This window comes from Electrophorus electricus, chromosome 12 (assembly GCF_013358815.1).
Source record: "Electrophorus electricus isolate fEleEle1 chromosome 12, fEleEle1.pri, whole genome shotgun sequence".
NCBI classification, from domain to species: Eukaryota; Metazoa; Chordata; class Actinopteri; order Gymnotiformes; family Gymnotidae; genus Electrophorus; species Electrophorus electricus.
This window is the reverse complement of record NC_049546.1, coordinates 20,966,235-20,989,751: the sequence shown is the minus strand read 5'-3', so window position 1 is coordinate 20,989,751 and position 23,517 is coordinate 20,966,235. Positions and strand designations below refer to the sequence as shown.

The 23,517-nt window shown below is 38.4% G+C and overlaps 3 protein-coding genes across 6 annotated transcripts; all 3 read left to right on the top strand.

Annotated features, from left to right (window-relative positions):
* The first annotated feature begins 5,097 nt into the window (after window positions 1-5,097).
* Window positions 5,098-7,920, top strand: LOC118242258. The gene is made up of 4 exons (XM_035531978.1): window positions 5,098-5,335; window positions 5,899-6,237; window positions 7,392-7,435; window positions 7,559-7,920. Exons 1-4 carry the CDS (start codon window positions 5,098-5,100, stop codon window positions 7,604-7,606), a joined length of 669 nt encoding a protein of 222 aa, XP_035387871.1. The 3' UTR covers window positions 7,607-7,920.
* Window positions 7,921-10,438: 2,518 nt separating this feature from the next.
* On the top strand, window positions 10,439-15,611 carry LOC118242290. Of its 4 annotated transcripts, none has more exons than XR_004776744.1 (6): window positions 10,439-10,538; window positions 10,704-11,051; window positions 11,537-11,872; window positions 13,059-13,200; window positions 13,764-13,807; window positions 13,922-13,958. XR_004776744.1 is itself a non-coding variant. In XM_035532345.1 (6 exons), the coding sequence occupies exons 1-6, from the start codon at window positions 10,481-10,483 to the stop codon at window positions 14,042-14,044; spliced, it is 1,017 nt and encodes a 338-aa protein (XP_035388238.1). In that variant the 5' UTR covers window positions 10,439-10,480; the 3' UTR covers window positions 14,045-15,611. The 4 variants fall into 4 exon arrangements, 3 of the variants coding, with proteins under 3 accessions (XP_035388238.1, XP_035388237.1, XP_035388239.1); XM_035532345.1 differs by having other exon boundaries at window positions 13,084-13,200; window positions 13,764-13,798; window positions 13,922-15,611; XM_035532344.1 differs by having other exon boundaries at window positions 13,084-13,200; window positions 13,922-15,611.
* Window positions 15,612-16,592: 981 nt separating this feature from the next.
* On the top strand, window positions 16,593-18,906 carry LOC118242257. The gene is made up of 4 exons (XM_035531977.1): window positions 16,593-16,800; window positions 17,084-17,419; window positions 17,782-17,898; window positions 18,114-18,906. Exons 1-4 carry the CDS (start codon window positions 16,593-16,595, stop codon window positions 18,311-18,313), a joined length of 861 nt encoding a protein of 286 aa, XP_035387870.1. The 3' UTR covers window positions 18,314-18,906.
* Window positions 18,907-23,517: the final 4,611 nt, after the last annotated feature.

The following is a 23,517-nucleotide window of genomic DNA, read 5'->3' as shown; positions in this document are numbered from 1 at the left end:
ATCAAAAGCTGTTTCAATAAAAAAACAACAGGCCAAGTTACATGTTAACATAACATCCCTTCTTTGATATCACCTTCACAATTCTTGCATCCATTGAACTTGTGAGTTTTTGGAGAGTTTCTGCTTGAATTTCTTTGCAGGATGTCAGAATAGCCTCCCAGAGCTGCTGTTTTGATGTGAACTGCTTCCCACCCTCATAGATTTTTTGCTTGAGGATACTCCAAAGGTTCTCAATAGGGTTGAGGTCATGGGAGGATGGTGGCCATACCAGGAGTTTCTCTCCTTTTATGCCCATAGCAGCCAAGGACACAGAGGTATCCTTTACAGCATGAGATGGTGCATTGTCATGCATGAAGATGATTTTGCTACGGAAGGTACGGTTCTTCTTTTTGCACCATGGAAGAAAGTGGTCAGTCATAAACTCTATATACTTTGCCGAGTTCATTTTCACACCTTCAGGGACCCTAAAGGGGCCTACCAGCTCTCTCCCCATGATTCCGGCCTAAAACATGGCTCCGCCACCTCCGACGTCACAGCTTTGTTGGGACACGGTGGCCATCCACCAACCATCCACTACTTCATCCATATGGAACATCCAGGGTTGCACGGCACTCATCAGTAAACAAGACTGTTTGAAAATTATTCTTTATGTACTGCAACTGTTTCTACTTGTGAGCACTGGTTAGGGTTGGCAGAAAAGTAGGTTTATGCACAACTGCAACCATCTTGAGGTTCGCAGGACTCCAGAGGCACCAGCAGCTTCAAATACCTGTTTGCTGTTTTGTAATGGCATTTTAGCAGCTGCTCTCTTAATCCGATGAATTTGTCTGGCAAAAACATTCCTCATTATGCCTTTATCTGCATGAACCTGTCTGTGCTCTGAATCAGCCACAAATCTCTTCACAGTACGATGATCATGCTTAAGTTTTCGTGAAATATCTAATGTTTTCATACCTTGTTAAAGGCACTGCACTATTTGGCAGCAGAGAGAGCCTTTTTCTTTCCCATATTGCTTGAAACCTGTGGCCTCCTTAATAATGTGGAGCGTCCTTCTTAAGTAGTTTTCCTTTAATTGGGCTCACCTGGCAAACTAATTATCACAGGTGTCTGAGATTGATTTCATTGATCCAAAGAGCCCTGAGACACAATACCATCCATGAGTTTAAGTGAAAAACAAAAAGTTAAAAACAAAAGTTAAACAAAAAGTTAAATCTTTATGACACATAAATCCAATTTGTGTAATACTGTGGAATGCGGTGTAGACTAGCCTATACTGAAATATTAAACAGCTATCCTAACTAGACTGGAACAACAGAAAGAACAACAACTGAAAATGTAGGTATGTGCACATTCTACCCAGACCTCCCTCCTAGGAGATACAGGGGGAGCTGACACCTCGCCGGGCAACAGACCACAGAAGTACAGTTCAAGGTGAGAGATAGTCAAAACTAGAAAGCAGAGTGTATGCTTGGACGGTAATAAAACTAGGAAAGTCACAACACTGCAGTGCTAGTAAAGGTAACAAGACTAATCAAATGACAGATGTAACAAAGCTGACATGAATAAACAAAGCTAAACAAAATGCGGCAATAATACTGACAAGTGACAAGCATAGGTGAAGGGCTGAGGGTCTAAGGAAGGACACTCAAGGGTTGAGGGTCTAAGGAAGGACACTCATGGCCCCTAACAGAGCCCTCCAGACTGCCATTAAAGGTGGAGCTCTTCCTTTTTGTTGATAACTCTGTGTGCCCATTGGCCAGATGATCTGGGTCATGTCAGGAGTCTGTGTGCGCATTGGCCAGATGATTTGGGTCATGTCATGTCATGTGATGTCATCATGAGTGATGCTTTAATCCACCTATGAGTAAGGATAGATGGCGATATAAGAAAAGAGAAAGAAGAAAAAGAAATACATGTGTGGGCATGGAGATGTTACAGTAGTGCACTGGTTTTGGCAACCCAGCAGTAAAATTTAACCAGGGCCTACTGATAGTGGACTGCTTATAATCCACACCATGTCTTCACATGTGTGAATAAACAGGCTGTACAAATACACCAAGCTGACAGAGGAAATGGAAGAAAAGCTGTATTCTGACTAGAACATGGGTACAGTAATGACAAACCATGACTTTCTTGAATGCAGGCAAAGAAAAAACAGGAAAGACTAGACTACAAAGAAGCCACACACAGGCTAGTAAAGGGGAATAAAGAGGCTAAAAGAAAAATATTTATTATAGATTGAAAACCAATGTACTGTTAAGTACACAAGAAAAGTACATAGAGGCCTCCAGGACTGACTACAGCTTTCCTCCTAAACCCTTGTTTTTTTTTAAGACAAGAGTCTGTTTATAATGCCGTTACCCTGGGCCTGAACTACATGTTAAAGCATGCTGACAGTCCAGGCATACATGCAATAGTTCCATTTCTACTTTTAAACTCTGAAACTCATCTGTCCATGCCAGGCTTCCTGACAGACATGAAGACAGCTGGTGTGGCTCAGAAAACACACATCAGGTCTGCTGATCCTCAGTACTGATGTACCTGCACTTTGTGTTTTCTGGCCCCTTCTCTTTTCAGTCCCTATACCAACAACTGCACCCTCAGCAGTGTTTCGCCCGAGAACCAGATGTGATGCGTCTGCCTACCTAAAGGAGGTCAGGTAGTGTGTTGGTGTGTTGTGTGATGATGCAGCTCCAACAACCTTCTGCTCAACACCCTAAAGTCCTTATGTTGGTAAGTAAGGTGGATGTAGGCTTTAGATAGATGGCCCCTTACCCATGCCTCCTTAGAATGAATGGTTTTGTGGTTTCTACCCATGGAGTTCCAGGACTCCACTACATCCAGTGACCCGAGGAGAGCAGAGCAAAGCATGCCTCTTACTAAAGCAGCTGAAACAAATCGAACCTTACGACTGCAAAGTGGATTAATCAGGACAGCAGAGTCTTCAAACATACTTGTAAAATTGTAACTGACCCCTCTCCCACTGAGCACTGACATGAAAAAATCTCATGCCATCAAATCTAGTACAACTAAACACAAGCCAAACAGCTATTTTTCTCAATTGTTCTAAAGTGCTGCTTTTCTTAGGGATTAAACAGATGTCATGGTATGGCCCCTTCTCCCAATGTCTCCCCATGTGTGTTTGTTTGTGTGTGTATATGTTCGTCCATGTGGCCACACCCTCCCTGTGTTCCACACCTGATCCTTGTTGTGTCATTAGTATGCGTGTATACATGGCTGCTGTTTATGTGTGACGAGTGTCTGTGTTTCACCATGATAGCCTGTGTTCTACGTCTTTGGTGGTTTGTATGGTAATAAACGTATGTCTGCACTTTATGAAAGTTGTCCCCACATCCTACTTTACCTACCCTCCTTACAACAGACTACTATACTCAAATGGAATAACTGAAATAAAAGTATAATAGTATTGAAATAGTATAATTTAGTAGAAAAGTGAGTGAAATAGACAAAAATAATTTCATCAAGGTGAATTTGCTTATGATCATTAGATGTTAGGCTGGAGATGTTATATAAGTGTGCATAGCTTGCATTTATTACAGAAAGAAGCTTGCAAGGGGGCATCCTGTGCAGAACTGGTGCAGAACCGTCTCTCTCACAGACAGTCCTGGGTAGTAGAGCCTGTTTTAGGGCTTTTTGGGGGCTTTGGCCTTGTCATCTCTGACATTTCTTATTTAATACAAAAATAAAGCAAAGCAAAAAAAAACCCCCAAAAAACAAAATTCCATTTGACTGTTCTTCAGGGTTGTTCCTATTACCACTGCAATTGTCACCGTGTTACACTGTCATCATTATACTTTTGTGCTATGTCAGATAAATAAAATTAATGATCAAAAATAATTGATAGGATGAGTTAAAAGGAAGAGAACAAAAATAATAAAACACTATTATTTTAAAATTAACCTTTTTAAACCTTTACTACAGTTTTAAGGGGGAGAACATTTATCCACAACGGTTGTATTTAATGTAGGAGAATGTTTACATAGAAATTAACTAAGAAAACACATAATAGAGTAGCATCTCTACTGCTGTTTTTTTTTCCCATTCTTCTGCTTGGCAATGTGGGTAACAAGAAGAACATGGAAAATTTACAGGAACTTGTGTCAGCCAATGAGATCAATACCTTAATGGCTCCAGCAACAGAAGCCCTTGATACTCTTGTCAGCTGGTTAAATCTGTGCATTTTGCTTTGAGCAGCCATCGATTCTCCCACAATTATGACCCAAGTCTGGATTCTGAGTTTGGCTTTCCACAACATATGTAAGTTTTACAAACCTTTCACAGAAAAAGATTGCAAATATTTTGTTGCTTTTTAGAGTTACTATTAGATCTGTTTCTTTGAGATTTGTCATGCTTGCTCAGCTAAGTCAGGTCAAACCTCATTTTTAGGTCAGTCAGATGCTCTGACACTTTATCAGCCTCCATATGTCTCAGCTAAGCCTGGGGAATCTGTCACACTGCAGTGCCCATTTGCAGGAAAGAAAAACAGTGGGGAAGATATGCTTTGGTACAAGCAAATACCAGGACAAATGCCTCAGGATATTGGAATGCAGGGAGCATGGATGGATGCCACTATTATTTTTCCTGCGTTCAACAAATTTGGCTTTAAAGTGGAAAGGACAAAAGAGCAGTATTTTTCTGCATATTCCAAATGCTACTACAGATGATGAAGGAACATACTACTATGGAATGCTTCTGTCCAACAAAATTACATTTTCCACTGGACCCTTTTTGACTGTATCAGGTAATAAAGCAAATAAATTTTATCCAACCACTATTAGATGCTTTTCTTATAGGATAATTTTTACACATTTGTAATAATACTCTGTACAAAAAAAATCCCTAAGTTATCAGAGGTAATTATAGAACCCTTTTTGCAAATATGATTTGCAGAAAAGAAATAGCTTATTTTATGTTTCCATGTTTATTAGGGCAATAAATATTTAATTATAAACATTTAATATATTGACCAGATCATGCAGAATTAAATATATCAGTGGTGCACAGTTGGGGAGGGTTTCCCCAGGAGAGTCAGTGTCTCTGCAGTGCACGGTTGCAAAGAAGCACAGTGCAGAATCCATGGTCTGGTACAAACAGACTGGGGTGCAGATTCTCAACATTGCGGTACAGAGTCCACTCATGGAAGCCATCATTTCATCTGAGTACAATAAGTCACACTTGAAGCTAGAGAGGACTAAGACCAACATTTCCTTCTCTATTCTACATGCTGCTAAAGACGACGGAGGACTTTACTTCTGTGGTGTAGTTCTGATGAAAACCACTGAGTTTTCCACTGGAACCTTTTTAGCTGTGACAGGTAGTCATCTAATTTTTTCATCTAAAGTCAGATGACTCTTGCTGTTTTTAAATCCCTCTTCAGGATTTAGTTGACAGAGTGCTATAATTACTAAAGATATGATACAGTGCATTTATTAATACTATTTATTGCTGTTAGCACAAAATGCAGTGTCTGTGCAGTGCAGTAATCTCTACCAGAGCTCTTTGGCAGCCTTTATGGCATCGTGGATTAGGGTTAAAGTCCTTTCTTTATAAGGTGCTTTAAAGATGGCAAAATTACCAGAGAATCGTACATCCTATGTATTATTTACACTGATTTAAAGTTGAGTTGGATTCTCTTTTGAACGGTTGGATAGCAACTTTTCTGTAGTTACGCAATGACTTATTTGTCAAAACTATGTCTGGACTGCAGTACAAGCTGAATAACGTTTAAAACAAGTAAATAAGTTAAGACCTCCAGAGAGCTCTGTTAGATTGCTTTACTATAAATTGGTTTATGGCTCTTACTGTACTGTACATGGCTATTGCTAGTATATTATGTGTGTATAAGGGACCTTACAGAATCTCTGTTATTTCAAAAAGGCAATCCAGAATTAACCATATCGGTGGTCCAAAGTCCAGTGTTGGGGAGGGTTCCCCCAGGAGAGTCGGTGTCTCTGCAGTGCACCGTCCTCTCTGAGAGGAGAACAGCAGAACTCCGAGTGCTCTGGTTCAGAGCTGCTGCAGGAGACTCCCATCCTGAAATCATTTACACTCATCACAACAGCAGCCATCAGTGTGAGATCAGCTCTTCTCCACACAGCTGTGTGTACAACCTCTCCAAGAGTGTCCTCATCCTCTCTGATACTCTAAGTGCTTACTACTGTGCTGTGGCCACCTGTGGTGAGATCCTTCTTGGAAATGGAACAACATTGAGTCTGAGTAAGTGTTTAAATATGTTACTAAGATGTTTTCACAAGTAACTACAAGGTATACAACATCAACTAAATGCTTAAATGTAAGAATTACATTTACTGGGGTTATTCACAAAGAAATAAAATTTCTAAGTTTTTTTCTGATATTTTTTAAGTATTATTACATGTGTGGTCTTGAATATTTTACACAAATGTTTGATCATTTCTGGATCAAAATGATGTGAATTGTATACCATCAGCAGACATGCTATAATCTCAGACTTCTGCAATAGGATTAACTGTTTGTATCTTTTAGAACCAGCTCTTTACAGAGAAATTATGGTATGGAACATTAGTATTGATAAGAGGTATTGGTATAGAGGGACGCAGACATTTGATTATGACCGTCATATGACACGTGCTGGATCATCACAAAGAGCTGTAAATCAGTGCTGCTGGTATTAGCCTATATGCCCTTCTGCTTGCTGTCATGGACAGTTCTGTAGTGTTCAGTACAGACCATAGAAACACTTCTTATTTAGTGTTGATGATGTTCACTTAAAATTAATTGTCTCCAGGCTGCACAGTCTCTGTTATATGACTACACACATATTTAAAAAAGCCACAACAAAATTAAATAATAATAATAATAATAATAATTATTATTATTATTACCTCTTAACAACAGCTCACCCAAATCTATTGTTCAGGCAACAGTATTTTCAGAATTCATGTCTTGCAGCAAAGCCTGTGGATCCTGTAGTGATCCAATAGTAAATAATGATTGTGATTATTGGTGACACTTGATGATTGTGATGGTGAGGTTGGCTGCACAAAGAGCTTCCTGGATGAACATTTGAGATCTTACATGTGTGCTTCTGCTTACAGTTTTTTTCATTTTTATATCAAAGCCAGTCCTCTGGATCCTCTAGCGATCTTACTGGGAGCAGCTCTGGGAGTGTGTGTGCTTGTCATTTCTGCTCAAGCAGTTTTAAACCATAAAAGGAGAAACTGTGAATACCGTAGTGGTGAGTGTTTATTAAAGCTTTGCACCTAAGTCTTATACAACACCTGAAAGTGAAAGGATTTGTTGCTCAAAATGATTCCTTATTAAGTGGTTTTAATAAAAAGATTGAAAAAAGGAAGTGAGAAGTCAAAGAATTTCCCTTTGTCCCACTACAGTGAGACCTCAACAAGACACTTCAAAAAAGAAACCCACCAGTCAGGTAATGCACAGGCAGGTGAACATGTGCCACACCTGTACACATGAAGAGTCGCGATCACAGTCACAGCGGCAGTCCTGTGGCTCAAACAGCGCTTTCATAACCTTTCATGTGCACTCCATACAGGACCACGATGTTGAGGAGCTGAATTATGCTGGCAAAAAAATTCAGTGAGAGGAAAGCCAGACGAGGGCAGGAGAAGAGAGGACAGCCTGAACACAGCGTGTACTCTGAAGTGCTGTACTCGACTGTTACTGGCCACAAACTAGTTCATTAGCTCTCTGTCACTCGTTCCCCAGGTACGCACAGTTTGGGGAAATTCTGCCGCCCATGTACAGCACACCATTAGCAGCATGTGAGGCCTCTCTGAAGGAGAGCTCTTATAGGACAGTTTAGAAGATGACACGAGGAGTTCAAAGTTCAAAGTTTATTTGTCACATACAGTCATACACAGTATAACTGGCAGTGAAATGCTTTTTTGTGACTGCTCTGACCGTGGCTGAGGAGAGATACATAAAATACACAGAACAGGACAACAGATGCAGATTAATGAATAAATAAATATGCCCAGATGAATAAAGAATGAAGAGGGAATGTATGAATATGCATATAAACAATGTACAATTTTTCAGTTTTTACCATTTACAATTTTACAGTTTTTACAATTTCCCTTTTTTTAGTTTTAACAGTTTCTTGTGGTGTTATCATGGTTATCATATACAGAGTAGTCTCATCAGTTCCATCAGTTGCCCTGATTCAGAGCTTGAATGGCCTGCAGGAAGAAGCTCCTCCTCAGTCTCTCTGTGTTAGTCTTCAGGGAGTGAAAGCTCTTCCCTGACCTCAACAGAGAAAAGAGGAGGAGCGCCTGAATGGGAAGTGACAGGAAAGCTCTTATAAGAACAGCCAACCAGTAAACGTTACTATAAAGAGAAGCAGCGAATCAGAATGAAATGAGAGTTCTGGAATTCTTCATGTTCTCGCCAACATTTTTAAGACAATGAAGGTTTGATGTGGAAGTGGGCGATCCTGAATTGTAGTAATGCTACTTATGACACTGTTGTAGGTCATGTGTGTGCTTTTGCTGCTCTGAGAGTTGTAACTTGGCCTCTGTGGTTTGTGGTCGAGAGCAGCAGGATAAGGAAACTGAGAGGCTGAGCTCAATGCCCATAACAGCACTCATGAACGCTGCCGTAGCTGCCAAGACACTACTGCTAGTGTGGGACCTCCAAAATACACACACAGATGCATCAGTATCTCTACTAGGTTTTCAAACTTGACATAATTAATTATCGTCTACAATAATTAAAAATGTCTTAGTAGTTTAAATGCACTCACATTTGAAAAGCTTCTGTAATATATAGAAATGAAACTGACAGAAATTATTTTTTTCTCTCAAATAAGACTTGCTGTTGGAGCAATATTTTTATTATAGTCAAGTTGTGTAGAATGTTATGAACCCCAGTAACCACTCTCAGCCCTGCACAGCCACGCCCACTCACCCCAGATCTGACTCACCAGTGTTCTAGCACACACCTGATTCTCATTCGCCTCTTTACTGCCTCCCTTTATAAGCTTCCCTCTCCCGCGTTCACATCGAGAAGTATTGCGAACACTATGTGGGATACCGAGACCCCCAGACTCTGCCCCGTGTTTCGACCCTGGACCAACCCGACCTCGCTTACCTGCCTGATTCCACAGATCTGTTTGATTTCTGAAAATAAAACCTGGTGCAATTGGATCTTCTTCTGTGTGTGTGGGTGTGCAATCGTTACAAAGAATAAAAGAAAATGAACAAAAACGTGAATATAAAACATTTTTGACCACACGGGATTTTTCTATTTTGGAATTATCTAATGGTCATGGTAGACGGGTCCCCTACTGGGAGAGACACACCCCCTCCAGACCAGGACCGTACCACTTGCCTTCCCCACTCACGATCACCTGTCCTCTGACAGGAGACACCTGTGGCTCATTTAACACTGCACCCTATTTACACTCCTACAGGTTCGGAGGGACAGCGCTGCGCACTAGCGGACAGAACCACGATCGTCTGTTGGTGTAACGCTGCTCCGATCCTGGAGACTACCTAGACTCGTCATTGCTACTTTAAAGATTATGAAAAATAAAGTTCAACTTCACCTCTTGCTTCCTTCATGCCACCCACATCAAAATAAATTGTGGCTATATATTTGTTTTTGTATATTGCAAGTATTTCTGCTGAACTAGAATGTTTTTTAATGTATTGTGTACTAAACATATTATTGCTTTAGCCCAAGATGTAAATCTGTATTGTTGGTTAATCTCATAATCTCATAATATCATGTTTACCATCATAGGCAGTTCTGCAGTGTTTATGCTGATTTAAACATATGAACTCCAATGACAGTCAATCTAACACTATCAGCACACTATCAGCTCAATATAGCATGCTAAGTGATCCAGGACACAGAGGTCTTGAAGGAAAGTTTGCAAACTAAATGTATTGATGATCTTGTTTACATACAACTGGGGACACAACAACAACAACAACAACAAAACAACAACAAAAAGTATTTATTCAAGAATAGTAAACATTCATGAATATACAAGTAGCTACCGGAAAAAAGCTACTATTCTCTGCTTTTGCCTCTGATATTTATATATTTGGCCTATTTAAAGATCTGTAATGTGATAGGATAAAAATACTTTACATATGTAATATATATGTAATTAGTTATCATGATTCAATTGCATTTTCCTACAATTTCTTTAATTTAACTAAATTGTAATTTGTAATAAATTGTAATACATTGTAATTGTAATTTTAATCATATTACAATTGTAATCATTGTATAAATGACACAAGACAACACAAGACAATACATCTCCTGGAGTGCTTTTTTGACATCTTTTCACCACTGACTTCTTGTGGCCAAACTGGGTTACAAACAGGTAGGTGGAAAGAAAATGTTAAGAGATCTCGTGACTTGTGGAGCCCAGTGAGGTGAACATCTTGAACATCTTGCAGCAAGTGCCAACAATGTCAGTGCTGTCTCCTCATTAACAGTAATGTCCTTTATGAGAATGACTCCAGTCTGGATTCTTATTTTATCTCTTTGCAAAACACGTAAGTTTAAACTTAACTGATGTTTTACAAGAGGGCTACAGATTGTCAGATGTTTTTAGTCATCATAAATGAACACATTTGATGAGTCTATGAGTTCAGTAAACCTTTGTTATTTCTTCCCTTGTTGGACTTCATCTGACTTTGCATGTGACTTTTTTTTTTAAGCTCTGGCTCAAGCTGTGGGGTTTTACCAAACATCGTTTGTCTCAGTGAAATCCGGACAAGCTCTTACACTTAACTGCACATTTCCACATGACTCTCGTATTAATCTTGTAATTTGGTACAAACAAAGATCAGGAGAGATACCTCAGGAGGTTGGAAAAATGTTAGAAAAGAGAGATGCTGAAATTTCACCTGAATTTCTCAGTTCAGGATTAAAATTGGAAGGTATCTTGAATGGCATTTCTCTGACAATTCCACATATAAAAGCTGAAGATGAAGGAATGCACTTCTGTGCAATGTCTACCTGGAATACAGTCACATTTTCCACTGGAACATTTTTAGCTGTGACAGGTAATAAACAAATTCTTCTATGTCTTTAATAGTAGAATTTCATGCATTCTCTGCTCTTTCTGAATGATATCGCCTAATAAATTTATCTCAAGTCTGTTGTATGACACAGGTACATATAGATTGTGCTCTATTATATATATCAAATTTTGTGTTTTTTTATATTGCGACTATGTGATTTGTGCATGTAAGGACTACTGACTACACTGTCTGATGTAGTTTACTCCTATTCAAATATAAGACTATTATAAGATTTATAAGTAACGAAATTATTAAAATACTACAATTAAAATATTATAAAAAGGTACTGTTATTGGTAATTTCTTGTATATTATCTTGTATATGTCTAAGGGATCTTAAATAGTCTGTGTTATTTCAAAAAGGGAATCTAGAATTAACAATGTCAGTGGACCAAAGTCCAGTATTTTTGTTTCCATGTTCATTAGACCAATAAACATTTAATTATAAACATTTAATATATTGAACAGATCATGCAGAATTAAATATATCAGTGGTCCAAAGTCCAGTGTTGGGGAGGGTTCCCCCAGGAGAGTCAGTGTCTCTCCAGTGCACCGTCCTCTCTGAGAGGAGAACAGCAGACCTCCGAGTGCTCTGGTTCAGAGCTGCTGCAGGAGACTCCCATCCTGAAATCATTTACACTCATCACAACAGCAGCCGTCAGTGTGAGATCAGCTCTTCTCCACACAGCTGTGTGTACAACCTCTCCAAGAGTGTCCTCAGCCTCTCTGATACTGGCACTTACTACTGCGCTGTGGCCACCTGTGGCAAGATCCTTCTTGGAAATGGGTCGACAGTGAGTCTGAGTAAGTGTTTAAATTTGTTAGTAAGTCACATTTATTACTGACATGTGAATGTGATCTTGAAGGATTTTCCACAAATATCATCAGATGTGTTGCTGTAGTATCAGTATTTGGCAGTAAGACAAGCTGATGGAATCATTAAGAAAGTTTAGAACAGCACATCAAGTAAATGAAACATTAATGTCAATAACATGTACAGAAGAAGCCAGACATTACAAACACAACCCAGACATTATAGACACATGTGAACAGGCAAAACCAGACATTATAAACACATGTGGACAGGCAAAACCAGTTATTCTGTTGTTGAAAAATTGAGAACGCCTAAGCTCTTAGATAAAATATACAGCTCCTTTATTTGTGAGTTAAACTACATGTACAACAGGGCCATGCATTACATGTGCATGAGAAGTACATTTTGAGATGTTGGTATTGTACATTTGCCAATTAGGTTTTCCGTTTTTTATATGTAAATGCAACATTAAATTTTACTTTACCTATTTCAAATAATGATGATGATGATGATGATGATGATGATAATGATTTTCACTACTATTACCACTAATACACTTTAATTGCTTTTGTTTTGGGCAGTGAAGCTGATGTGATATTTGTTAAAATATTAATTACAATATTAATTATAATAATTAAATAAAAATGATTATAATTAAATAAACATATTATAATTAATATGTATTTTTTAAAACAATCTTCATACATGTAACCCGGGAGGCTTGGAAGGATGTACAAACGAACCGTGTAGAACATGGTGACGTTTATTTAACACACAACAGGAAGACAGTGCAGCACAAAGGCTAACGTAAGGTCAAACACGGACAAATATCAACGACAGAACAAAACTTTATATACATGCACAGTAACGACATAAAACGAGGAACAGGCGTGATACACGGGAAGGGCGTGTCTATGCAAATGAACACACACACACACACAAACAGCGAGACGTCTGGGGGGAGGGAGCCGTGCCGCATCAATATACAAACATGCACAGTGTCTTTAGAATTCTTTACAGAATCCATTGACATCCCTTTTATTTGTACTGAATAATAAGAATATCTGGTTAAATCACACAGTGCAGAGCCTTGTGGATAAAGTACATGTTGTTAAAACCACCAATATATCAGTTTTTTTATGTGTCTGACCTTATCCCAAGTTCTTTTGTGTATAGTTTTTTCAGAATTAATGTCTTGCAGCAAAGCCTGTGGATCCAGTAATGATCTTCCTGGGAGCAGCTCTGGGAGTGTGTGTGCTTGTCATTTCTGCTCAAGCAGTTTTAATCTGCAAAAGGAGAAACTGTGAACACTGTAGTGGTGAGTGTTTATTAACATGTAGCTAAACCTTATACGACACCTTAAATTAGATTAAATTACATTTGTATGTGGTCATATGTATCTCATATTCATATTCATTATGTAACGTTGTCGCTGGCCCGAGTGGCGATGGGCATGGAGCAGGACGCACAGACTCCCTCGATGTGAAACATTTATTGACATAAAACATGTAGAACAGTGGCACTCACACACAACATTAACGACAGACATGACTTATACATTTAACTAAACACAGGCTACAATCACATCTAATAAATGACCACTTATGTATTTTACATACATCAGCAGACAAACAATGACCATGCACTGATGGGGGTTTAAATAGACAAACACACATGGTACAGGTGCGTGTCTTCACGGGGGTGTGGCTACAAACATGGGTGAACCCCTCTGCATGCGGCAGGCCATACCACGTGACTTGGGGGGGGGGGGGGGGTTCCCGTGACACATTATACATAATTACTAAATAGATAATTGCTATAAGGGATAAAGGAGACAACATATCCTAATCTAGCCATTGAATTGCACTTTTTTTATTACAGTGAGAATTAAGCAAGCTGCTATAATAAGGAAAAAGGTGAGAGAGGTATGAGTCACACAGCCGTACATACATGCCATGTCTTTATATATGAAAGAATCAAGGTCACAGTTACACTGCAGTGTCACTGGTTCTGTTTGACCTCCTATGCCCATCCCACAGGACCCTCAATCCTCAGAGCTGAATTATGCTGCATTACATTTCAATGAGAGGAAAACCACAAGAGGCAGAGAAAAAAGAGGACAGCCTGAAGACTGTGTGTACTCCACTGTTACTGACCAATGAACTAATAGCTCTCTACTAGCTGTACCTTAAGTAAACATAATTTGGAAACCTTCAATACTATGTACATCATTACTGGGACATTCTGTACTGGAGACTGACTGTTATATGAAGCTTATCTCTGAAGGAGTGCAGCAAGAGTACAGTTTAAGACCCTGTACCTTGTGCAGAAGTTAGAGGGAAGTGGGTGGTAGGCTTTTATAATCTAATAGAAACAGACGTAACAAGAGTACACGCCTGGAGACATTTAATGATGTGTTGTAAGTTCACTGCAAAAATGTCTCCCACAGACAAGGTGAGGTCCACAGGCTTTCCTCTAAACTTGCCTAAAATTCCCTCCTGTCACTGTATGTAGTTGTGCTGAAGAGGCTGAGCAGGATGCGGGGACGAATTCGTCGAACAAACACATACGTTTATACAAGCATAGCATGCAGGCTATTGGGTTCAAACATCGACCCACAAAGACTCAAACACAAGACCTATATGCACACATGCTAAAGTTCTGCTGGAGGTGTGACAGAGCTACAAAAAACAAACAAGCAGCTGAAACAAATGTCAGTCTATCTGACTGTTTCAGTCAACATCCCTATTTTGAGCACTTCTTTTATGAGGTGTTGGTTTAGTTTACAAATTTAAAACTCAGTTTGTCCCCACCCAAATATGTTTATGTTCCCACCTACATTTAAGCAAATTTCTCTCACAGTTTTCTCCCAGTGTCTGATTTCATTACAAGATAACATCTGGCTACAAAAGGCAATTGTTTGGCTTTCTGATCATTAAATCATTTTTTCGATAAACAGATGTATCATTCATTTCAAAATGAATGAGAAGTTTTTATCACTGAGTGGTCACCTAAGTCTCTAAGGGAACAAAGTTTTGATGTAAAAGTTTGCAGTATTTGCTATGTTACTATATAGCAAAAATTTGAGAAGTTTACTATATAGAGAAGTTTTGAACAGAATACAACTCTTTATTTATGAGAGTGCTTGGCTTTTTACCATTTTGGAATTGCATTAATTTTGTAGACACTCATCCATTCTTGTACAGTCTAAATATTTGGACCAATGGCTAAAGTGATTTTTCAGAGACATGGTTTTAGTCAGTGGTGTGCTTCTGGCTATATTTGCTGAGCACCTAGCACTGTAAATGTGTAACCTTGACTTTATCCTACATGCTCCTGTCTTTATCATACATGCTTGTGTAGTCTTCCTGCTGTTTTAAACTTGCTGACTCCATTAACAAACAAACTACAAGATTCATATTTCCAGTTGATGATGTACATGTAAAGTGCCACAGAATATATCCATCCTGAGAAAAACTTGAAAGCTTGAAATGGCCACAAAGATTTTACTTGCCAAGATAAAGTGATTCACAGTGTGACTATTTAAGAATGGTAAACATCCATAAATACAAAGTTAAGCTCGGGAAACAGTTGATATTTCTGTATGGCATCTTTAAACCAGACAATTTCTCAAGTGACATGAAAACAGATTTTTTTCAGTTTCTACAATATTTATAGATTTCTTAAGTCAATCATGTGTTATTTTATTTATTATATGTGTATTTTTCTATCCCAGTTCAATTGCATCTAATTCTTTCTTTTGATAAAATTATTGTAATAAACCTCCTATGTTCAAGTGTAACGTGTGGTGGCCCGAGGCGAGGGGCAGGACCCACAGACTCCTGCGACTGGGACATACATTTATTTACAGATGCACATGGAACGATAACGGCACTCACAAGCATTACAAATGTTAATACGAACATGAAATGGTTGACAGTAAACTAACATGAACACAGTTAACAATATCGAAAACTTATAACATTACCATGGATCATTACCATGAAACATCAACACGTTACATCCACACGCTACATCAACAATAACCAACACTTTACACTCTTTGCCATGGGTTTATATACATTTAGACAGAAGAGGTGTAGGTGTTTGCAGGTGTGGTGATGAATAGAACAGCCCTCCCACTGTACATGGCAGGCCCAACCACGTGACTTGGGGGAGGCAAGCGTTCCGTGACATCAAGACAAGACTTCTACCAGAGTAGCTTTTTTCACTTTTCACCATTGACTTCTGGTGGCCAAGCTGTGTTACAAACATGCAGGAGGAAAGAGGTCTCATGACATGTGGAGACCAATGACGTGAGTCCAACAAGCAAAGCCTATTTAGAGCTTTTAACATCTAACCACTTCCAAGCAGTCTGACCAAGTGTCAATCTAAGAATGACTCCACTCTGGATTTTTATTATACCTGTCTACAAAATATGTAAGTTCTGAAGGCATGTTTACTTAAAAGCTTTATAGAAGCTGTTCTTTAGAGTAATTGCTATTAGATATTTAGCTATTTGAACTTTTTAATTTTTCCCATTGTGCTCATCTAACTTACATTTATTTTGAAGCTCTGGCTCAATCTGTCGGGTCTTACCAATCATCATTTGTCTCAGTGACGGCAGGAGAAGCTGTTACGCTTAACTGCACATTTTCAGACAATGACCACAGCAGTTTAATGGTTTGGTACAAACAAAGAATGGGAGCGATGCCTCAGGAGGTGGTAAATATATTAACAAATGAGGCTAAAGTCGCACCTGAGTTCCACAGTTCCGGGATCAAACTGGAGAGAATCTCGAGTGGCATTTCACTTACAATTCCTCATATGAAAATCAGTGATGAAGGAATGTACTTCTATGGAATGTCTACCTGGAAAAAAGTTACATTTTCCATGGGAACATTCTTAACTGTGAAAGGTAAAACAACACAAACCCCTAATTCAATGTGTTTAAAGCCATGCAGGTAGAAATTTTAACTGGAGAATTTTCTATTATTCTTAGAAAAATGTGATTTTACAAAAGACATTTTAATTTTGATGATATTAGTTCTGCAATAAGACTGTTTTGCTTATTATTTTTATCTACATTTTGTTATGTATAAAATATTCATCTTCAGTAAATACATGCAGAGTTGATGGCATGCTCTGATGTACCTTAATGGTCCAAATATGTATAAAATTATTTACATCCTTTCAACTAGGTTGTGCTCATTTAAACATATCGGCGGTCCAAAGTCCAGTGTTGGGGAGGGTTCCCCCAGGAGAGTCAGTGTTTCTGCAGTGCACCGTCCTCTCTGAGAGGAGAACAGCAGAACTCCGAGTGCTCTGGTTCAGAGCTGCTGCAGGAGACTCCCATCCTGAAATCATTTACACTCATCACAACAGCAGCCATCAGTGTGAGATCAGCTCTTCTCCACACAGCTGTGTGTACAACTTCTCCAAGAGTGTCCTCAGCCTCTCTGATACTGGCACTTACTACTGCGCTGTGGCCACCTGTGGCAAGATCCTTCTTGGAAATGGGACGACAGTAGATTTGAGTAAGCATCTAAATACTTTTTGTTATTGTATGAAATTCTTAAAATTCTATATTCATTGGTCATGTGATGAAATACAGTCACAGTATTAAATATAAGGCTAACATTAATGCAGTGTTGTGCAAACTGAAGTCGTTAAATCCATCATTCTGTTAATTAGCAGCACTGAGCTGTTCAGTGACACCAAAGACTATTTTGTTCAATTGGTTTGATATTTACAAACAGATTAAGATCACGTGTGGCCTATTTGTGTGTTTGCAGATTATTTATGATTAATGTGTTAGAGCTATCTCAGCTTTTTACCTTGACACTACCACAAGAATAGTAACACTTCATGCTGTTTTGTGATCATTCCTTTTCTACAGCCAAGACTGTGAGTCCTGCAGTGATCTGGCTGGGAGCAGCTTTGGGAGCTTGTGTAATTGTGATCTTTGTTCAAGCCATTTTAATTTGTAAATGGAGAAATTGTCGACCCAGCAGTGGTAAGTGTTCATTAAAATAACTGAATATGCCTTCTCCGTTTGAAAAAAAAAATGATATGTGACATTTTAGAATTATATGTATTTTAAGAACCATATATTTAAATATGTCAATAAAAAACAATGTGCAATGTTTTATTCAATAAGGTAAAATATATATTCACTACACATAGTGAAACCAGATAGATGTTTGTTTGTTTTTTTGTTTTTTCCTCCAGAGAAACAAAGCACTGCTACAGTGAGAAAAATCAATCAGGTATATCTTATACATTGTAATTTCATATTTTGTAATATTTTTTTGTGGAAATGTGTGCGAATGCTCTGGTCTGCTCTTATCACTTTAAAAGCATTTAAAAGCAGTAATGTTATGCTATGTGAAACTTGTTTTGCTCAAGTTTCAGAGGTAGCATGGAGATAAAAGTGGTAGGTCAAAAGTGAAATATTTTTGTGAAAAAAATAGACAGGAACCTTGAGGAGCTCAACTCCACTCTCTGCAAGTTCTAATCCCAGAAAAACACAATGCATGTTCAAACTGACAGCAACAATTACAGTGAGTAAAGGAAACATGCATTTATAATTACAGTTACAATATTTATATGGCAGGAGAAAGTTTAATTGTAGAACTAAATTTTTTATAGTACAGCTGAATCTAATTGTAGTCCCCTTTGTAATGAAGGAAAATATATAAGGGTGTTAGGTGAAGTGGGAACCTCACAACGTTCATGCTCTGTAGCATGCAAGTAATAAAACAACAGACATATGTGCCATTTTTGTGATGCACCATTCTGCTTACTGAGCTGATTAAGCATATTAATGAAGGACAACACCCAGCTATTTCATCTAGCTCTTTCACCCAGATCATATGGCTGGAGTGCACATGGATGGATAAGCCTGCTTGTATGTGAACAGACCTTTAAAATGACTTGTAGATATGCCCTCCAGACCCTGCGACAGGTAACAGCAAAGGCACAGATTGGTGAAACGTCCCGATGAAGGCACAACCTAAGTCTGTTTGTGTTCATTGCAATAGGACCATGATAGTGTGGAGCTGAGTTATGCTGCCCTGCGTTTTAACAAGAGGAAAACTGGAAGAAATCACAGGGAGAAAGAACAGACTCAAGACTGCATGTACTCTGACATCAGATGTCCTACTGTTACTGACCAAATCTTATTTGATTAAATCTCTTTGCCCTGCTGATGAGCATAATTTACAAATTTAGCAAGTACTGCCTTTACACAGCACCAGTTCTGCTTCACAGTGTGTAAAATGTTTTAATTTCTATTTGGGAAAATATTGACTAGAAATATTTAAATCCCATGCATAGTCTCCGTCCACGTCTATAATTTGATAATTTCGTTGTTTAATATGCAGACATCAATGACATGCACATGCATTCCTTTCCTTAATCAACACAGGCTTTTGCAATCACAGTGTTCAGCACAAACAGACTGAGAGTCGGTGCTGGATTCTTAAATATGAAGCTCTATTTGCTGGTAGTGAGATGATGGTAAAGTGATAATGTGACTGCTTACACATGCCCGAGCATTCAGTGAGCTTAAGCTAATGATGTGCTCTTATCTGTGCTTCTGATCCTTCTGCACACTCTACTGAAAAATGTATGTACAGATATAAGGGGCAAATGACTGATCCTAAGAAATGTAAATGTAGGATCCAAAAATCAAATTGTGCTCTGTTTATGACAATCTCACCCTGAGGCCACACTATTAATAAATCTTATCTTGTTTTCAAACATGGAGGAACTGCTCATGTCACGATAAAAATAATAAATTTATTTCATAGATCATTCTTTTGAATTGTCTGTTTGTTATTCTATTTGGTGGGTGGGTGGTGGTTGTTGCGGACCTAGGAGTAAGGTTATGAACCAAAGAAAAAACAAACAAACAAACAAAAAAAAACAACACAATTTACACCGCTTTCTGAATTATTATGCAAATTATATTTTTATCTGATTTTCATAAATGGTCAATGCAAATGACAGTCAGTATAATTTTCAAGTCATTAACCGTTAGTTTAAATCAAATTTTATTGAACAAACCTCCTAATGATAACAGTATTTTTTCAAAAATAAAGAAACTCAAAATGCACTGTTCCAAATTATTATGCACAACAGAGTTTCAAAACATTTTATAGGTTGTAAAGAACTGAAAATGGTCATTTGTTGAACTTGCAGCATTCAGAGGTCACATTTACTGAAATCAAAAGCCGTTTCAATAAAAAACAACAGGCCAAGTTACATGTTAACATAACATCCCTTCTTTGATATCATCTTCACATTTCTTGCATCCATTATACTTGAGTTTTTGGAGTGTTTCTGCTTGAATTTCTTTGCAGGATGTCAGAATAGCCTCCCAGAGCTGCTGTTTTGATGTGAACTGCCTCCCACCCTCATAGATCTTTTGCTTGAGGATACTCCAAAGGTTCTCAATAGGGTTGAGGTCACGGGAGGATGGTGGCCATACCATGAGTTTGTCTCCTTTTATGCCCATAGCAGCCAATGACACAGAGGTATTCTTTGCAGCATGATATTGTCATGCATGAAGATAAGTTTGCTACGGAAGGTTCTTCTTTTTGTACCATGGAAGAAAGTGGTCAGTCATAAACTCTATATACTTTGCCAAGGTCATTTTCACACCTTCAGGGACCCTAAAAGGGCCTACCAGCTCTCTCCCCATGATTCTGGCCCAAAACATGACTCTGCCACCTTCTTGCTGACGCCACAGCCTTGTTGGGACACGGTGGCCATCCACCAACCATCCACTACTCCATCCATGTGGACCATCCAGGGTTGCACGGCACTCATCGGTAAACAAGACTGTTTGAAAATTATTCTTCATGTATGTTTGGGCGCATTGCAACTGTTTCTGCTTGTGAGCACTGGTTAGGGCTAGCAGAAAAGTAGGTTTATGCACAACTGCAAGTCTCTTGAGGTTCGCAGGACTCTAGAGGCACCAACAGCTTCAAATACCTGTTTGCTGTGTTGTAATGGCATTTTAGTAGCTGCTCTCTTAATCCCATGAATTTGTCTGGCAGAAACCTTCCTCATTATGCCTTTATCTGCATGAACCCGTCTGTGCTCTGAATCAGCCACAAATCTCTTCACAATACGATGATCATGCTTAAGTTTTCGGGAAATAGCTAATGTTTTCATACCTTGTTCAAAGCACTGCACTATTTGACATTTTTTGGCAGCAGAGAGATCCTTTAGCTTTCCCATATTGCTTGAAACCTGTGGCCTGCTTAATAATGTGGCACGGCGTTCTTAAGTAGTTTTCCTTTAATTGGGCTCACCTGGCAAACTAATTATCACAGGTGTCTGAGATTGATTTCATTGATGCAAAGAGCCCTGAGACACAATACCATCCATGAGTTTAAGTGAAAAACAAAAAGTTAAATCTTTATGACACATAAATCCAGTTTGCATAATACTCTGGAATGCGGTGTAGACTCGCCTATACTGAAATATTAAACAGCTATCCTAACTCGACTGGAACAACAGAAAGAACAACAACTGAAAATGTAGGTATGTGCACATTCTACCCAGACCTCCCTCCTAGGAGATACAGGGGGAGCTGACACCTCACCGGGCAACAGACCACAGAAGTACAGTGCAAGATGAGAGACAGTCAAAACTAGAAAGCAGAGTGTATGCTTGGACGGTAACAATACTAGCAAAGTCACAACATTGCAATGCTAGCAAAGGTAACAAGGTTACAGCATGTAACAGACATGCATAGTGTTGTCCAAAGATAGTGTTGTGCAAAGGTACAGGGCATTTTAAAGAAAAAACTACAGACAAAATAATCATTCATAACTTATGTGACTGCGCAGGGCAATATACAAAGCAGGATACAAGTGTCACTCTGAGATTTTAGGGAAAATGAAACAACAGCACAAACAAACACAAATATATATGCATCTGTACTAAAAAGCAAATTACTCTTGAAATCTAGGCTTCTGTGATCACTTTTTAAAGCAAAGAGACAATAAAATCTACTTTCTTGACTGGTCTGTTTTTGAGGAATCCAACCTGCACTGTCCTGCACTGTCAGCCTGACAGCCTGTTAGGCTTTATTTATTGACCATGTTTTTGTCCTGGTCAATAAAACACAGTGTCAGCTCTTAGTTCATCTTGGGTTCATCTTGCTTGAATAACTTCACTACTGAAAAATTAGCAGGTACTTTTATAAAATGTGTATTTTATATCACTTTGCACTTTATAGACTGAAATTTATTAGTATTTATTCAGGATTTTATGTAAGGACCATGATCATTTTAAAAACGTGCATGCTTTAGAATATTCCATAATATTATAACATAAAGAGGCATAAATGATAATACTGTACTTTATACTGTTACTAATACTGTTACTGTACTTTCTAAACCTTGATTACTAATCTCTAGATTATTTGCTTTGGACTAAATTTGGTTCACATTTTTTTTCTTTATTAATCTGAATCAGTTCCAATTTACAGGTCCGGTTCAGCCTATAGAACATGCAAAGCATCTCGAATGAAAAATCACGACCTTTCGCTACTTTACTAAAACATCCTAACAACACATTTTCATAGACGGCACACAACCTAATCTTCTTTTAATTCTACATCAGCAATCTGGGGCTTCATAACATTGTGGATATTCTTTATCTGTCACCCACTTTTGAGCACAGTGGTTCTCTAAGACAAATGTGGCACAACCAACAGAAACACAACATACCTTAAAGATGAGAAAGCAGATGAATGGAGAGAAAAGATTTAGAGATTACAGAGTTACACAGCACCTCCTTTACAACACTGAATGTGCCAGTAAAGAGATAATGTATCCAGACTTCATTTAGGATTATAGAAGGGAAGAGACCTAATAATCTAGATGATAGTCAGTAAGACCTGAACGTTTCACTTCAGAGTACATGATGTATTCAGGCTGTCCTCTCTTCACCTGCCCTCTTTTGGTTTTCCTCTCATTGAAATGAATGGCAGCATAATTAAGCTCTTCAGTATCATGTGGCTGTGGAAATGAACATTGTTTAGTGAACATTACTGTCATTCGTATCCTTATTTAGAATATGACTACTAGTCTCAAACACAGAGACAGTGAGTTGCCTTCTCCTCCTCCTCTACAGCAGTGCAGTGTTGCATGTCTCATACATCTCCGCCACAATAACTTCATGCATGTGTGTCAATGATTCCATAAATAGACTACAGCTATAAACTATTTCAGCTCCACAGATATGAAACAGAGGAAGCTGAGCTGAGCCAGAAACATTCTTAGTAAAAGATGTCATAGATTTAAATTGATAAAAGTCAGTAAATTGCTTTTTAAGATTTACAGATCTTAATACTGTTTTTGATTAGACTAATATTATAGTAGCTCATCATTCTGCTTTGTCTGCTTTGTCTGAAACAAAGCAATTAAACAAATATTCATAATGTGAGATACAGCATATTTTATCACGGTAGACCCACATCACTAAATAGAAATCCTTACTTTCAAATCTGGACTTTTCTAATATGGGGTGCATGTCATTTTATGCTAATTAAAAAAAGTAGCTAATGTAACATCTACTGTTGTCATGTCTATGATTGGCTAGTTGCTAAGCATTA

Bases quoted from the DNA above. Each gene is read 5' to 3' on its own strand.
- LOC118242258 (XM_035531978.1), top strand. From the start codon at position 5,098: ATGGTCTGGTACAAACAGACTGGGGTGCAGATTCTCAACATTGCGGTA. The intron at 5,336-5,898 runs GTAGTCATCTAA...TATTTCAAAAAG, and splicing joins AACCTTTTTAGCTGTGACAG to GCAATCCAGAATTAACCATA. The intron at 6,238-7,391 runs GTAAGTGTTTAA...GTCCCACTACAG, and splicing joins TGGAACAACATTGAGTCTGA to TGAGACCTCAACAAGACACT.
- LOC118242290 (XM_035532344.1), top strand. From the start codon at position 10,481: ATGTCCTTTATGAGAATGACTCCAGTCTGGATTCTTATTTTATCTCTT. The intron at 10,539-10,703 runs GTAAGTTTAAAC...TTTTTTTTTAAG, and splicing joins TTTATCTCTTTGCAAAACAC to CTCTGGCTCAAGCTGTGGGG. The intron at 13,808-13,921 runs GTATGAGTCACA...CCCATCCCACAG, and splicing joins TAAGGAAAAAGGTGAGAGAG to GACCCTCAATCCTCAGAGCT.
- LOC118242257 (XM_035531977.1), top strand. From the start codon at position 16,593: ATGCCTCAGGAGGTGGTAAATATATTAACAAATGAGGCTAAAGTCGCA. The intron at 16,801-17,083 runs GTAAAACAACAC...CCTTTCAACTAG, and splicing joins AACATTCTTAACTGTGAAAG to GTTGTGCTCATTTAAACATA. The intron at 17,899-18,113 runs GTAAGTGTTCAT...TTTTTCCTCCAG, and splicing joins AAATTGTCGACCCAGCAGTG to AGAAACAAAGCACTGCTACA.